At 36.1% G+C, this 16079-nt stretch overlaps 1 protein-coding gene across 1 annotated transcript in view; it reads left to right on the forward strand.

Moving 5' to 3' along the window:
- The window catches only part of LOC105483719 (early endosome antigen 1), a 161711-nt gene that overhangs the window by 108832 nt on the left and 36800 nt on the right, over positions 1 to 16079 (forward strand). The window contains exons 13-16 of the mRNA XM_071071314.1: positions 976 to 1095; positions 7862 to 8065; positions 10933 to 11133; positions 15024 to 15137. Of these exons, the coding sequence (XP_070927415.1) occupies positions 976 to 1095; positions 7862 to 8065; positions 10933 to 11133; positions 15024 to 15137 (639 nt within the window). The remainder of the gene's footprint in view (positions 1 to 975; positions 1096 to 7861; positions 8066 to 10932; positions 11134 to 15023; positions 15138 to 16079) is intronic.

The following is a 16079-nucleotide window of genomic DNA, read 5'->3' on the forward strand; positions in this document are numbered from 1 at the left end:
AAGCAATTATCCCGCCTCAGTCTCCCCAGTAGGGACTACAGATGTGCGCCACTACGCCTGGCTAATATTTGTATTTTTTGGTAGAGATGGAGTTTTACCATGTTGACCAGGCTGGTCTTGAACTCCTGACCTCAAGTGATTTGCCTGCCTCAGCCTCCCAAGGTGCTGAGATTATGGGTGTGAGCCACCATGCCTGGCCGGAATTAAACACATATTCTACAATAAAATCTGCAGCTTCAGCAATAGATTTTCTTCTAGACCTAAAATCTTAGATGTGGTAAATGATCGTATTCTTTTCCAATAAGTGATAATTACGACTATTAAGAAAAAAAATAAAAGAAATACTGATATGTGGTTTAAATTATTGTTACAAATTTATATGTAATTCCTTGATCATACTAGTTTACAAAAAAATTAATAAACTAAATGCCAGCCCGGAGAAAGTTCTTTTAGGATAAGCCTATTTATAGAAAATAGTTTCTTTAACATGAGATTAAGATTCTATAAGTAATGAGGTACTGCTTTTTTTTTTTTTTTTTTGAGACAGTCTCTTTCTGTCGTCCAGGCTGGAGTGCAGTGGTGCAATCTCGGCTCACTGTGACCTCCGCCTCTCGGGTTCAAGTGATTCTCCTGCCTCAGCCTCCCGAGTAGCTGGGACTACAGGTGCCTGCCACCACACCCGGCTAATTTTTGTAGTTTTTTTTTTCTTTTTTTAGTAGAGATGGGGTTTCACCATATTGGCCAGGCTGGTTTTGAACTCCTGACCTTGTAATCCACCCGCCTTGTCCTCCCAAAGTGTTGGGATTACAGGTGTAAGCCACTGTGCCCAGCCAAGGTGCCGCTGTTAAAGTTTATCTTATATATTACCTGAATTTATTGTTCTGTTCAGACTTCAGAATTGAAGTAATGCCAGATACTTATGAATGATAGCATTATGCCTTTAAGTTCTCAATTGACAATCTGCGTTTTTTTAAGTTGAAGGAAAAAGTTACAAATTCTACAGAATTGCAGCATCAATTAGATAAAACAAAGCAACAGCATCAAGAACAACAGGCTCTTCAGCAAAGCACCACGGCAAAACTTCGAGAAGCTCAGGTAAACATTAGTTGCGTTATTAGCCTTGTAAACAAAAATTAATTACCATTACATAGAATATAAGAGAAAAAATAAAATTAATTAATCCAAATCATTATCCTTTTGTTGTGGTAAAACTAGAAAATACAAAATACTTGATTGTGAGGGATTTTGATAATTTTGAAGTCTGGATAATCAGAAAATTCTTTTTCTTTTGATTACTATGTTGAAACGTTTTTCCAACTTAGTGTAAAATATTAATTATAAACAGATTTATTATGTATTTATTACATTTTATATATTAATTTAATTAAATTTATTAGATTTATCTATTAAATGTGTTTAGTTAAATAAATTTATTTAAATTACTTATAAATAATTTATTCATTATTGTTTCTTATTGATTAAAATACAATATTTGGAAAATCAAAAATGTTCGAATAAAATTTTCTGGCATCGTTAGCCCAGTAAGGAAGAATATTTTGTATTTCCTTCAGTAGAATTTAGTATTTGTTGGTCATTTCTTTTCCTGCTTTATGACCATCATCTGAACATTGGAATTGTAGGTGTAGAAAATATAATTGTTTGGGTTAAATTTATACAAAGTCTGCAGCGTAGCTTAGAATACTGAAAGAAGTTTTCATTTTGTTATGGTAAGGGGAGATTGTCCAAATATTGAAATGAATTTGACTTTGATATCTTTTAATTATTATTATTATTTTTTTTTTTTTTTTGAGGCCAAGTCTCGCTGTTTCGCCCAGGCTGGAGCTGGAGTGCAGTGGCGCTATCTCTGCTCACTGCAAGCTCCGCCTCCCAGGTTCACACCGTTCTCCTGCCTCAGCCTCCCGAGTAGCTGGGACTGCAGGCGCCCGCCACTGCACCCTGCTAATTTTTTGTGTTTTTAGTGGAGACGGGGTTTCACCAGGATGGTCTCGATCTCCTGACCTCGTGATCCGCCCGCCTCTGCCTCCCAAAGTGCTGGGATTACAGACGTGATCCACCGTGCCCGGCGTTTCACTGTGCTCGGCACTGTGAATAGACAGAGTGCTTGCCCTCTAGGAGATGGCAATCTAATGACATGTATGTAGAAACAATATTGTAGTTTGAGGGAGGCAATAAATAATATGCCCTTTTCTTCTGAGCTTGGAGAGTGGCCTGGGAGTCAGATGAATAGAGATCAAAATACTGGATTCATTTATTTGTTCTTTTATTTAGTTAGTCAAAAAACATTTATTAACCTCTACTCTCAGCCAAGGAACTGATTTTGTGAACTTAGCAGTGAACAAAACAGACAAAAATGTCTGCTCTCATGGAGCTTAGTGAGAGAGGCAACGATAACCAAGGTAAATAGGCAAAATATATAGCATGTTAAATGGTGATAAGTGCTATAAAGATGAAGGAAGGAGGGATGGGGAGTTGGAAGTGTTTTGGGGTGACCAAAGTTGGGACTGCGGTGTTAGGCCTCTTTGAAAAGATGAAAGACCTTAAGGAAGGAGAAGCCTGTGATTCAGAGAGAAGAACATTAGTACGTTAAATGGTGCAGAGGCAGGAGCATGTCTCAAGAATAACGGGAAGTCAGGGCTGGAGTGGGAGAGTGTTAGAAGAGTTAAAAAGGGCAGGTCATAGAGCTCACAGGATATCAGAGCCTCTAGTGCCTCATAGGTAATTTTAAGGACTTTATTTTACTTTGAGTTAAGATGAGAAACCATTGGAGGGTTCTGAGCAAAGCAGTGATACGATTTGACTTATGATTTCACAGAATTATTCTGGCTGATGTATTGAGAGTAGACTGTACAGGTACATAAGTAGAAGCATAGAAATTAGCTAAAAGGCTACTACAATAATCCAGATAAGAAATGATGTAGCTTGGATTAGAGTGGTAGTGAGAAGTCAGATTCTAGTTTTGCTTTAAAGGTAAAGCTGACTGATTTATTGTAGAGTATTCAGAGAGAACTTAAGGATGACTCCAAGGATTTTATCCTGAGCATTTAGAAGGATGGAGACCAGACAAAATGAAGATGGAGAATCCCACTGGATTTGGCAATATGGAGGTCATCGATGACCTTGATTAGGGTGATTTGCATAAAGAAGTGAGACAAAAACCTGATTGGGGAGGGTTCAAGAGAGAATGGAAAGAAAAAAGTTTGATAGAGTGAATATAGATAACTCTAGGAGCTTTATTGTAAAGGTCAAGGAAGAAATGGCAATCGTAAAGCAAGTGTGAAGAATTTGGTATAAGTCAGCAGCGAAGTGGGCTTTCTTATACTGCACCCAGAATTAACTTTATTAGTTTAACCACAAAGCTAGAAATGGCAGCCTTTCACCTTTTTGCAGACAGGTTGTCTGTCAGACTGAGGGAACAGCAGGGACTCAGTTGAACATGGTTATTTGTTCCTTATTCTGCACTGTCCAATAAGTTTAAATTCTTATTCCCTGGGGAGGAATACAGAAAGGATGAAAGACGGGCCAGTTAAAGTCCCTCATTACGGAAACATGAAAAGTCCTCACAACTAACAAAAGAGATGTAATGAGTCTAGTTCTAGGTGTGTATATGTATATAAAATTACTACGGTAGCATAGAGAATAGTTACCTAACCCAAACAGAGTCTGGAAAAGAGCAGCTGTGGAAAACTTTTTAAAAGTGACAATCTAAGCACAAAGGATGAGTAGATATTTCTGGGATGCAGAGATGGTGGTAGTGAGAAGTTTATTCCAGATAGAATTTACAAGGATGAAGGATACTGAAACTAGTGTGAACTAAGCTCTTAGGTTTTGCTGTACCTTGAAGTGTAAGTTAGAGATTACTTAAGAAATCAGAGCATTAGATATGGGTAAGTTTATAGAAGATCTCATGTGACATTTGTATTTCAAGATGGAAAGATTTTGAAGATGGAAAGGTATTGAAGGTCTTAAGAAAGAATTGCCATAGTCAGATTTGCTTTTTAAATAGATTATTCTTGTTGATGTGTGCAAGATGGATTTGGGTGGGAATATTCTGGAATGAAATGAATTAAAAGACTAATATATGCAGCAGTTCAGATGAAAAATAATACTGGTCTTAGTTCAAGCAGTTGTTGAAGTCATAGAGACAAATGTGGGAAATACTTATAAGGTAAAAATAAATGAACAGCACTGGTTGACTTAGTAGATAAAAGGGGTGAGGGAGAAGGGGTGTGACTTCCAGGTTGGTAGCGTTGGGTGCATGGTAAATGGAGGTGTCATCAGCTGTGTTAGTGAATGTGATACAAATGGCCATCTCATAAGGCAATGCGATGTGTTCAGTTTAGGACGTGTCTTGAGGCACCAGTGCAATATATTTAATATTTAAAGCTTGGAGGAGGGAATTGTGTTATATATGTTAACCGAGAGAGACATCAGAATATATGAAGTAAATGGAATTATTAGAGTAGATGTGATCAGCCAGAAGAGAGAGTATAGTGAGAAAAGTAGATAATTGGTAACATAAGACTTCTGAGAAACACCAGCCCTTAAGGGATGACTAGTTAGAAGAAGAGCAGCCCCAGGAAGAGTGAGAATGGTCAGAGTAATTAAGAAGAACCTGCAGAGTGGAAGCCAAAGGAATAGGAAGGTTCGAAAGTTAGGGGTAATCAGCACCTTCAAATGTGGGTTTGTGTGGTGGCGATGCTCAGTTATGATAAATGAAAAATACCAATTAGATTAAGCAATTAAGTAAATTGATAATGTTGCTAAACATAATTTCAGTAAAGTAATAGAGGTGAAAATCTGATTGTCGATTAATGAGTAAATGAGAGATGAGGAAATTAGGAATGTAAATATAAATTATTTTTGAAATGTCGATGTAAATTGTTTAAAGACTGAGCAGAAACTGGAGGGGGATGTGTCCTGGGGAGTGTTTTTGAGAATAAGAGAGACCTGGACATGTCTATAGTCTAGGACAAAGGGATTCATAGGGAGGGAGTTATTAAGGATATTGGGGGAGAAGCGGCTGAGGGAATAAGGTATTGTTAAGAAGCTTACGATGTTACTGATACGCTGGGGGAGGGTGAAATTAAACTCATCCACTGAAGCTTGAGGAAAGGAGGTAAATATGGAGTGGGGCATATATACATAGCTCCATATATCTATATATATAAATATATGTATATATTGTTATATGTATATCTATATATGTCTCATGGATCAGAAGAAGAGTAGTAGGAGATGAGTTTAGAGCATTGGAAAAAGAATGTGGTTAATTGAAGGTTTCTTGTTAAATTCTAGTTTATAATAATATAGATTTATATTATTAAACATAGTTCTAGTTAATTGTATGTGTATATAATTATATATACACATATTATTTTATATAAAATTTTTTTTTTGAAAATCAAGATTGATCATTCCTGAAAATCTCATGTTTCTTGATAAAGTTGGAGATAGTAATAGCTGAATATCAGGCAAGCAGAGATTGAGAATGTAGAGATAATATGGAATCTTTTAAGTAGTTATTGAGGGGAATATTTGAGGGTGAGGACCTCATTCAAATAAAAAGCTTGACAAGATAATTCTGAATATATACTGTAATGGAAGTTGAAACCAGAACCAGAAATTTGTAGTAGCACCAATCTATGGAACCTTGTGATTTTACTCCAATAGTGCTTAGAAGTATAGGAATGGAGAATTGGGCTTTTTTGGGAGTGGCTCTTGGAAATTTTTGGGTGGAAGGAAATGGACAATGTGGTTGAAAGAATAGTTAAGGTTAGTTCATATCTATATGGGAAGTTCACGAAGAAAATCTAGGCATATGCTGAATATATTAGAAGGAAATTGACATCTCTGACATTGAATAACAGAAATTAGGTCATTAAATTGGAAGGCAGTAAGTTGTGGTCATAGAGTAGGATAGTTAGAAATTTCTAGCTGGAAGAATTTCAGGTGGTTACAAATCCTATATGAGTGTGTGAAATGTGGAATGAGTAAAGGTCCAGGAATTAAGATGATATGAATGTTGAGGCTATGCTCTTAATTATCTATGTATTTTGTATTTCCCAGGAAATTGGCAGAAATTGGGATTGAGAGAAAGACTAAATCAGGTCTCAAGTCTTCAGTGAATGAGGTAGGGATTTATAGATGATAGCAACAAAAAGTAGAGAGTAGAATAAGTAAATGGCATACTCCCCAGAGCAACATGAAGCTTTCACATGAGGGAGAGAGTAATGGCAGTGAAACACCAGGAAAAGGTCACCCTCCTCTGCTTGCCCAGTGGAATAGACATTACTGACCAGAGCAGGGTGAGGGGTGAGGGAGAATTGGCATCTGTAAAGGGAGAATCAAATTTCAGTTAAGACTTGGAAACAAAGTGACTATATATCTATATCTATACATCTATATCTATATCTAGATATCTATATCTAAATATGCAGATATATATCTACTATGTAACAAACCTGCTCATTCTGCACAAGTATCCCAGAGCTTAAAGTGTATGTTTAAATATCTATATCTACTATATCTTTCTATAGTAGATATATCTATATCTACTATCTCTATCTCTATCTCTAGATATAGATATTTATATATACACTATAAGCTCTGGGATACTTGTGCAGAATGAGCAGGTTTGTTACATAGTTACACATGTGCCATGGTGGTTTTCGGCATCCATCAACCCGTCATCTAGGTTTTAAGCCCCACATGCGTTAGGTATTTGCTCTAATGTTCTCCCTCTCCTTGCCCCGCAACCCCCAACAGGCCCCTGTGTGTGATGTTCCCCTCCCTCAGAGTGACTTTTATGGAAAGAAGCTTAGGCCTGGAATTCTGATTCCAGATTAGTGGAATGTAGAGAGAGGATTTATCTATTGGTGGCAGGAACAGAGACTTGAGAGGCAGAGAGGTTTGGTTGCCTTTTGTCATTTGACCAAAACTTAGAAGGATGAGAAGTATGCTTGAAAGTGACTGATCTCAAATATTTTAATATTGGTACAAATCATGAGAGTACCACATGGTTGCTGGGTCTGTGTCAGCAGAGTGGTGTGAAAGTAAAAGAAGAGGGATCCCTTGCTGTATCGATAGAAAAGTTCTTTTAGTGTATTGAAGTGAGCCTGCATGTATATGTGATTTAGAGTGTAATAATTTATTTTTCTATTCATTCAGCGACTTTTTAGAATATATGTGTCAAATATCTTGGATATATCAATGACTAAGACACAAAAATCCTTTTTAGAGTATACATTTTTAATAGAGGGTGGTTGGAGTGAGGCAGATCAGCATGACAAATAAGCAAATTATTTAGTGTGTTGGAAAGTAAGCACTATGGAAAGAAAATGATAACCAAGATAGGGAATATTGGGAAAGGCTGAAATTTTAAATGGAATGGTCAGAGTAGTCCTAATTAAGAAGGTGATGTTTGAGCAAACATTTGAATGGGGAGTAAACTATATGACTGTGTGGGGGAAGAGTTCCAGGCAGAAGGAATAGTTAGTACACTAAGGCTTCGAGGTGGGAGTGTGCCTAGTGTGAGATTGAGTCTCATGTGTCTGAAATTAGGGTCAGAAAAAGAGTAGTAGCAGGAGGTCATATTAGAGTGTTAGAAAAAAATGTGGTTGAGAGTTTTTTGTTAAATTCTAGCTTATAATGATACAGATTTATATTATTAAATATATAGTTCTAAGTACTTAACTAAATTTACCATGTTAAAATGTAATAGTTTTAAGAAAATGTAAGACTGAGAATTTGAGTGATATAATTTATTGTTAGTCATTTTATGTTTGAGGAATAACTTTTTAAGTTCTCTATTCTTAAAGTAGTAGTTTTCAATTCTTTACAGAATGATTTGGAACAAGTTCTACGTCAAATTGGCGATAAGGACCAAAAGATCCAGAACCTTGAAGCTTTATTACAGAAGAGTAAAGAAAATATTTCATTACTAGAAAAGGAAAGAGAAGATCTTTATGCAAAAATTCAGGCTGGTGAAGGAGAGACTGCTGTTCTTAACCAGTTACAAGAAAAAAACCATACACTGCAGGAGCAAGTAAGCTTGTAAAATATATTATATTTCTAAAATTTACTTTTGTCTCTCTAAGTCTTACTAAGTGCTTTATTTAAATGATTCTTCATTCTTGCTCTTTTTAGCACATTTTAAATGTTATATATTTTTTGACAAATAGCATCTCATGTACCTTAAGAGGCAGATTACTATTATAGTGAAACATGATTTGACAAAGGAAAATTTCTCCGTTCATGTCCCTGGATGTAAGTTAGTGTGACTATGAATAAACTATTTTACATTGTTAGCTCACTGGAAAAACAGAAATATTAATAGTGCATACTTGCCTAATGGCATTTTGTGATGTTTAAAAAAAAGAATAATGAAATGTATTCATAAATTGAAGATCTTAATCAAGTGTTAGTTTTTACTGTGTATTAATATACAGACTTAATAGTAACATATTTTGATAAAGTATATGTCTTTGCATCATGTTTAGCCAATAATAATTTTGATAAGTTGCCTTAATGTTTCAACATTAAAATGTAGTTTAAGAAAAGTTTATAAAATTTAGATAAATACATTTTCAAACAAAAAAGAATTTGCAGTTGCTTTTTTGGAAGAATTGTGTAATAAGAGAGTTATTATCTAAACGAGAAAATATTTGAAACAAAGTGTCAGAAGGCCATATCACTTTTCTAAATTTAGAATTAGAATATAACAGATTTCCCTCCACATTTCAAAGTTAGTTTTGAAGAATTCTTTAGGTTAGTTTTTGGTTGTATACAACTTGGCGTTGCTTATCATATAAATATGGTCAGGAAGCCATGCATTCATTTTAAAGAATAAATTAAAATAAATCTGTTTCTGGCCATATTGGCATAGTTAATACCTATTTAGCTCTTCTACCATAAACACCAAGAAAAGTGGAAAAAATGTATAAAACCACTGTTTTCAGACATTGGGCAATAGGCAGTGCAGGACTGTGATCCCTGAGAGAAGAGAAACAAGTGATATGAACTCTTTGACCACGCTAACTTTTGATCCAGAGACATTTTCCAGACTGTGGCACAGCCTGGGGGAACCTAAGGAAAGCCCAGTGGTCTATGTGAGATATTAAATTAAATTGAGAGACTGAAGTTCAGGGAGGTTAAGGCAGATTGAATTTGTAGGGTAGGATACCAGAAAGGAAAGAGCAGTACAGAGAAAAAGCTTCAGTAATCTGCTTAGGAATCCACTTGAGGCTTTGTTGAATGCCAAGTTTTGTACTTGTAAAGTGGGATTCTATGAGGCCAGACAATGAATACTATCAAGGAGCTATAGGCTGAAAAATTACTAGTGCTTACACAGGACTGGGAGATGTTCAGGTTCCAGCCAATCAGAAGAAAGGTGTGGCTGAACACTTGGAGTATTCAGTAGATGTATCAGAGAGGTCATACCTTAGGAGAGGAGTAAGGCTAAACTAGCCCTAGAGTAAAAGCTGCCATACACCTGACCTTACAAAGTGTAAAAAATACCTTAAAAGGATCCAGTAGAACCACAAATATATTAAATACGTGCTGGGACAAAACATTCTTTGAAAGAAGACAACAGAATCGAGAGTGGTCACAATAAATAGTGAAAGATTACTACACATGTGAAGAAACAGAAACAATGTGAGCCATGACCAGGAGAGAAATTATTCAGTGGAAACAGACCCTGAAGTAAGAGATGATAGAGTCACCAGACAAGTACTTTAAAACAGCTCTTCAAATATGCTTATGGATAGAAACAAAAAACTATAATGATGGAGACAGACGTGGAAATGGCTGGGTGCAGTAACTTGTGCCTGTAATCCCAGCTACTCTAGAGGCCGAAGTGAAAGGATCACTTGAGCCCGGGAGTGAGTTATCACTGTGCTATTGCACTCCAGCCTGGGTGATGGAGTGAGACCCTGTCTCTTAAAAAAAAAAAAAAAAAAAATTGAACTTTTAGAGATAAAACAAAAATACATGAAATGAAAATTTTATTGGATGTACTTAATAGATTAAGCAAGTAGAAAACAGTATCAGTGAACATAAAAGACAAGGCAATTGAAACTTCTCAATGAAGTACAGAAGGAAAAAAGGTTGGGGAAAAACAGTGACCCATGGAATAGTATTATGTAAGCTAGCATAATTACAATTAATGTCACAGAAGGGTGGGGAGGAGGAAAATAGAAACAAAGGCTGAAAAAATTTTAATTTTTTAGATTTTTTCTGTATTTCAATGGATGCAAATGAAAAAAATGTAATTTTTGATTAAAAACATGGTCAAAAAACTTGGTGAACTCAAAGCAAGGTACATCAAAGAAATGTCAAATGACTTGGATTTCATCTAAATTTTAAAAAGTATGCTCTTCAAAAGATATCATTATGAAAATAAAAGCCATAACACAGAATGGGAGAAAACATTTGCAATACGTGTATCTGACAATTCAGAAATGCCCAGACATATAAAGAAATCTTGTTACTTAACCAAATCAGTGATTGGCTGGAGTTAGAGATGGGATGGGAGGAATGACTGCAGAAGGGCATGAGGAAACATTCTGGAATAATGGAAATGTTCTTTATCTTGATTGTGGTGATGGCTAGTTAAATGAGTGTATGCATTCATCAAATCTCAAATTGTACAACTTCAGTTGAATGAATTTTATATAACTTACAGCTCAATAAAGATTATTTTAAAAGGAATATCAGTCTTTGAATTTAATGTTATTTCTTGGTATTTGAGATACTATGTTGACATTTTGGAAAAGTGAATAATTTTACTTGAAAAAATTTGAGATAAACTATCATAAAGCAGTTTAATATTCTCATGGCTCTTAAATTTAGGTTTCTGAATTTTTGTTATATCATTTGTGAACTTCATGATTAATCTTACTTGTATAACAGGTAACTCAACTAACAGAGAAGCTGAAGAATCAGTCAGAAAGCCATAAACAAGCCCAGGAGAATTTGCACGACCAGGTACAAGAGCAGAAGGCACATCTTAGAGCTGCACAAGACCGTGTCCTTTCTCTAGAAACCAGTGTCAATGAATTAAATAGTCAATTAAATGAAAGCAAGGAGAAGGTCTCCCAGCTTGACATACAGGTAATATTAAATTTAATGTTTGTATAAAGCACCAGTTTTAGACCATCAAATGTTTTAAATTCTGTTTTTATCTCTTTTTGCCTTGCATATTAATTGAAAAAAATTTGAAATAGGAATTAGATAAAGGCTATATCTAGACAATTAGTTGAACTTTCCTGTTTGACTCTCTCATCCGCTTCCCCGTCTCTGTCTTTCTCTCCCTCTTCCCTTCCGTCGTCTTCTCACTCTTCCTCTCTCCCCTCCCTCTCTCTCTCTTTCTCTCTGGCTCTTGCTCTCGGGTGTGCTCTCTCTCTCCTCAAGCTACACTTGGTGAAATCACTAAATCTTTTAGATTTTCCCTGTTTTGATCATGCCATTGTTGTGTTTGATATTCAAATTAGTTTGATATTATACCATTAGATTTCTATGTTAAATATTTTTTTACTTTGATTTTTTAAATCTTCCTTTATAAGTCTGACTTCTGATTAAAAAAAAGAAATTCCACAACAGACACATGAAAAAATGCTCGTCATCACTGGCCATCAGAGAAATGCAAATCAAAACCACAATGAGATACCATCTCACACCAGTTAGAATGGCAATCATTAAAAAGTCAGGAAACAACAGGTGCTGGAGAGGATGTGGAGAAATAGGAACACTTTTACACTGTTGATAGGATTGTAAACTAGTTCAACCATTTCGGAAAACAGCATGGCGATTCCTCAAGGATCTAGAACTAGAAGTACCGTATGACCCAGCCATCCCATTACGGGTATATACCCAAAGGATTATAAATCATGCTGCTATAAAGACACATGCAGACATATGTTCACTGTGGCACTATTCACAATAGCAAAGACTTGGAATCAACCCAAATGTCCATCAGTGACAGACTGGATTAAGAAAATGTGGCACATATACACCATGGAATACTATGCAGCCATCAAAAAGGATGAGTTTGTGTCCTTTGTAGGGACATGGATGCAGCTGGAAACCATCATTCTCAGCAAACTATTGCAAGAACAGAAAACCAGACACCGCCTGTTCTCACTCATAGGTGGGAACTGAACAATGAGATCACTTGGCCTGGGGAAGGGGAACATCACACACCGGAGCCTATTATGGGGAGGGGGGAGGGGAGAGGGATTGCATTGGGAGTTATACCTGATGTAAATGAGGAGTTGATGGGAGCTGACGAGTTGATGGGTGCAGCACACCAACATGGCACAAGTATACATATGTAACAAACCTGCACATTATGCACATGTACCCTAGAGCTTAAAGTATAAAAAAAAAAAAAAAAAAAAAAAATTCCCCTACGTGGTGCCATATTCTTTCAGAAGTCTATATAGCAGTCTTCCTCAATGAGTCAATCATGGCGTGAGCAGTAAGACGTAATTTTTTCTCCATTCTTACTATTGATTTCTTGTTCTGTGATATAGAATAGAAATTTATAGAAATAGTTCAAGGCTTGATTTTACTTTAAGATAATGATTCCACTGGAAATAAGGAATATAATGAAATAATATGACTGGCATACTTATTAGAACTTGGAGAGAATATACATTTCTTTCTTTTTTAAAAAATTATTTGCTAGATGTATATGATAGCCTGTTACGTGGATGTCCAATGTAAGGGAGAGGGGAATGGGGAGGGAATGGGAGTCTAGTGACAATGTGAATGTACTAATGTATTAGGACAGTCTGTGATTCTTTCTGTGTTGCAGGGTCCTTTCCTTTACAAAAGATTGCCCTTCCACTGCTATTCATTTCAGAACTAATTCCAACAATGAGATCAGCCCATTTTTTTTGTTACTATCATTGCTCCCATTATCACCTTGACAGTAACTTCTTCTTTGCCATTACTCTGAAAAATGTTACCTGTAGATATTTTTTAAGTTTTTGAGGCTTTTTTCAAAACTACTTTAACTTCGTTATGAACTAGGGTTAGTTCATAAAGTAGGATGTATGGCCTTACTTTTCTTTTGAGAATTAGGACTCTGAGAAAAACCTAGTGCTTTAAGTGATATTATTAATAAAAGAATGTCAACCGAAAGTGCTTAGCCAAAGGGTATTAGCTGTAGCCAGCTGTAGCTTAACTGTTAAGGTAATGTTTTTTTCTGGAGTGTCCCTTTAACTATACAAATGAGGCTTTTAAGCTGTTTCTCAGTTTTAAGTTCTATAATACACCTTTTGATCCCTAGTTCCACAGTACTTCCTTGTGTGCATGATCAGGATAGCATCAAGGTACATTATTATTAAGCACATGTATGAGGGCACTTCACTGCTTTTACTGTTTTAAGGGCTTTAATGCAAAAGTTGCAACAATCGTAGCCTTGTAGTAATTGGTACTTAGTCATTGCCTGTAAAAAGGGCAAAGAGAGGGGCTGGCTATATGAATAGCCACATTTCCCTCCCCCCATCAGAAGCCTTTCTAAAATAAGGCAAACCAGTGGAGCAATTATTTAATTTCCCCCAAAATTTCTTTGTATGCTACATAACTTTTGGAATATACATATATTCCATTAGTTGAAGCATGCTATATAAAAAAGATCATGAGTGATTATCATATGTTAAAATATTTCATGAATTTTTGGTTCCTCAGATAGATGAAATGCCATATGTAAATAAAGCTGACTTCTGCAAAAATATATTTGTAGTCCATGCTATATATTAATCAGTATAGATTTACTATGTATTGTTTAAAGGGAAGATTTCTTTAGTTTTCACCTTTAAATCAATGTAGATGTATACACCTTGATGTAACTATTATTTCCGTGAAAATTATTTCGATATTGAGAAAAAATTTGAATTTTTCCTTCAGCTTGTAATTATCCATACAGTGTAAATCTTGGATTTCTTATGTTCATTGATCCTCTCATCAACCAGCTAAAAGAATGCTCCCCCAATTTTTACTCTTTTCTCAAAATATGTTAATTTTAAATATACGTTTTTACATATATATTTTATTTTTTGCTTTTCTTTCTTTTTTTATTTCTGAGACAGAGTCTTGCTCTGTCGCCAGGCTGGAGTGCAGTGGCGTGATCTCAGCTTACTGCAACCTCCACCTCCCAGGTGAAAGCGATTCTCCTGCCTCAGCCTCCCGAGTAGCTGGGACTACAGGTGCGTGCCACCATGCCCAGCTAATTTTTGTATTTTTAGCAGAGACGGGGTTTCACCATGTTGGCCAGGATGTTCTCGATCACTTGACCTAGTGATCTGCCTGCCTTGGCCTCCCAAAGTGCTGGGATTACAGATGTGAGCTACCGCACCTAGCCTATTTTTTGTTTTTCGTATTTGAGGTGAGTTGTACTAAAGGTATTCAACACTTAAAAGTGTTACTTTTGATAACAAGATAGATCTTTTTGCTTGTTTGATTTTATCGGCAGCCTTTAATTTTTAATGTTTAATATTTTGACTGAGCATCAGAAATAAAACCCTTTAAGTGAGAAATTATCAGGGAATACTGAATTTTACAAAGTGCCAGTTGTCTGGCTGAGTCCTTAAATTCTGTAATTCTTGATTATCTTTGGAGTCATCATTTTTGGGGGCGTGGTTATTTACTTTATCATAATAGTGGTAGACTTTCAGATATTCACTTCTGAAAAACACAGTGGCGTTTTCCTGGAAAAAAAGTGTACCTTTTGTTTCTTAGCAAAGGAATACTGAAGTGTTTTGGAATCATATAAGGATATCTTTTTATTGTTTATCCAGCATTATTAGGAGGCTTCTCCCCTGTCATTCCTATTTTGGGAATTTTTCACATGCATATTTTTCAATATATAAATCCATTTGTTTCTGTGAATGACTTAATTTTTAAATAGTTTCTTTAGTCACAAAAGCAGTGTGCATTCAAGCAAGAGGAAATCAAGAACTAAATATAAATTAAATAATTTATAAATTTTGTTACAGATTAAAGCCAAAACCGAACTGTTGCTATCAGCAGAAGCAGCAAAAACTGCCCAAAGAGCTGATCTTCAGAATCATTTGGACACAGCTCAAAATGCATTACAAGATAAACAGCAGGTAGGGAAACAGATGCAATTTCATACTCTCTATCACCTAGTGCTTTGGTAGATAAACAAATTGCAAACATGTAAAGACGATACCCAGTTTTGTATAATCTTGTGATAGACTTGCTTATCCCCCTTAATTTCTCCATGAGTTCAGAACCGGTTGAGTAGTAAAGGTGAGGGTCACATAGATGGAGATAAAAATAACAGCTTTGTTTTTGATAAAGCTCTACTAGTGTGCAGCTGTGGTTGGTTTCCTGATACTGTCCTTCTCCCCTAGCCTAGATCTTGGTGTAGAGCAGTACTATTTACTCCTAACTTTTGAATTGTTGCCTCATCCCTTCAAGTGTTGGTGGTTGGAAGGGGCAGACCTCCACATTTGCTTTTAGTAGGTAGACTGGACCATGACCCAAATGTACTTGCCACTTGGAAGTGGGAAAAGGAACACTATATATTCTACCTCAGTTATAAGAGTTACTCGTTTCTTGGGAATAGGAGGAAGTAAGGAGCTGGAGGGAATACAGAGCAGTACTCTGGTAGAATAGAAGCGTCCTACTTCAGGGTCAAGGTGAATGTTGCTGGTAGATTTTTCTTAGCTTTTACTGGTAGAAGTTTTTAAATTTTACTTGCTATTCAGAGAGTAATATTAGTGATTGATCTTTCTGGTTTTTTTCTTTTCTTTTGAGATGGAGTTTTGCTCTTGCTGCCCAGGCTGGAGTGCAATGCTGTAATCTTGGCTCACTGCAACCTCCACCTCCCGGATTCAAGCAATTCTCCTGCCTCAGCCTCCCAAGTAGCTGGGATTACAGGCATGTGCCACTGTGCCTGACTAATTTTGTATTTTTAGTAGAGACAGAGTTTCACCGTGTTGGTCAGGCTGGTCTCGAACTCTGACCTCAGGTGATCCACCCACCTTGGCCTCTTGAAGTGCTGGTGTTATAGGGGTGAGCCACCG

This window comes from Macaca nemestrina, chromosome 10 (assembly GCF_043159975.1).
Source record: "Macaca nemestrina isolate mMacNem1 chromosome 10, mMacNem.hap1, whole genome shotgun sequence".
NCBI classification, from domain to species: domain Eukaryota; kingdom Metazoa; phylum Chordata; class Mammalia; order Primates; family Cercopithecidae; genus Macaca; species Macaca nemestrina.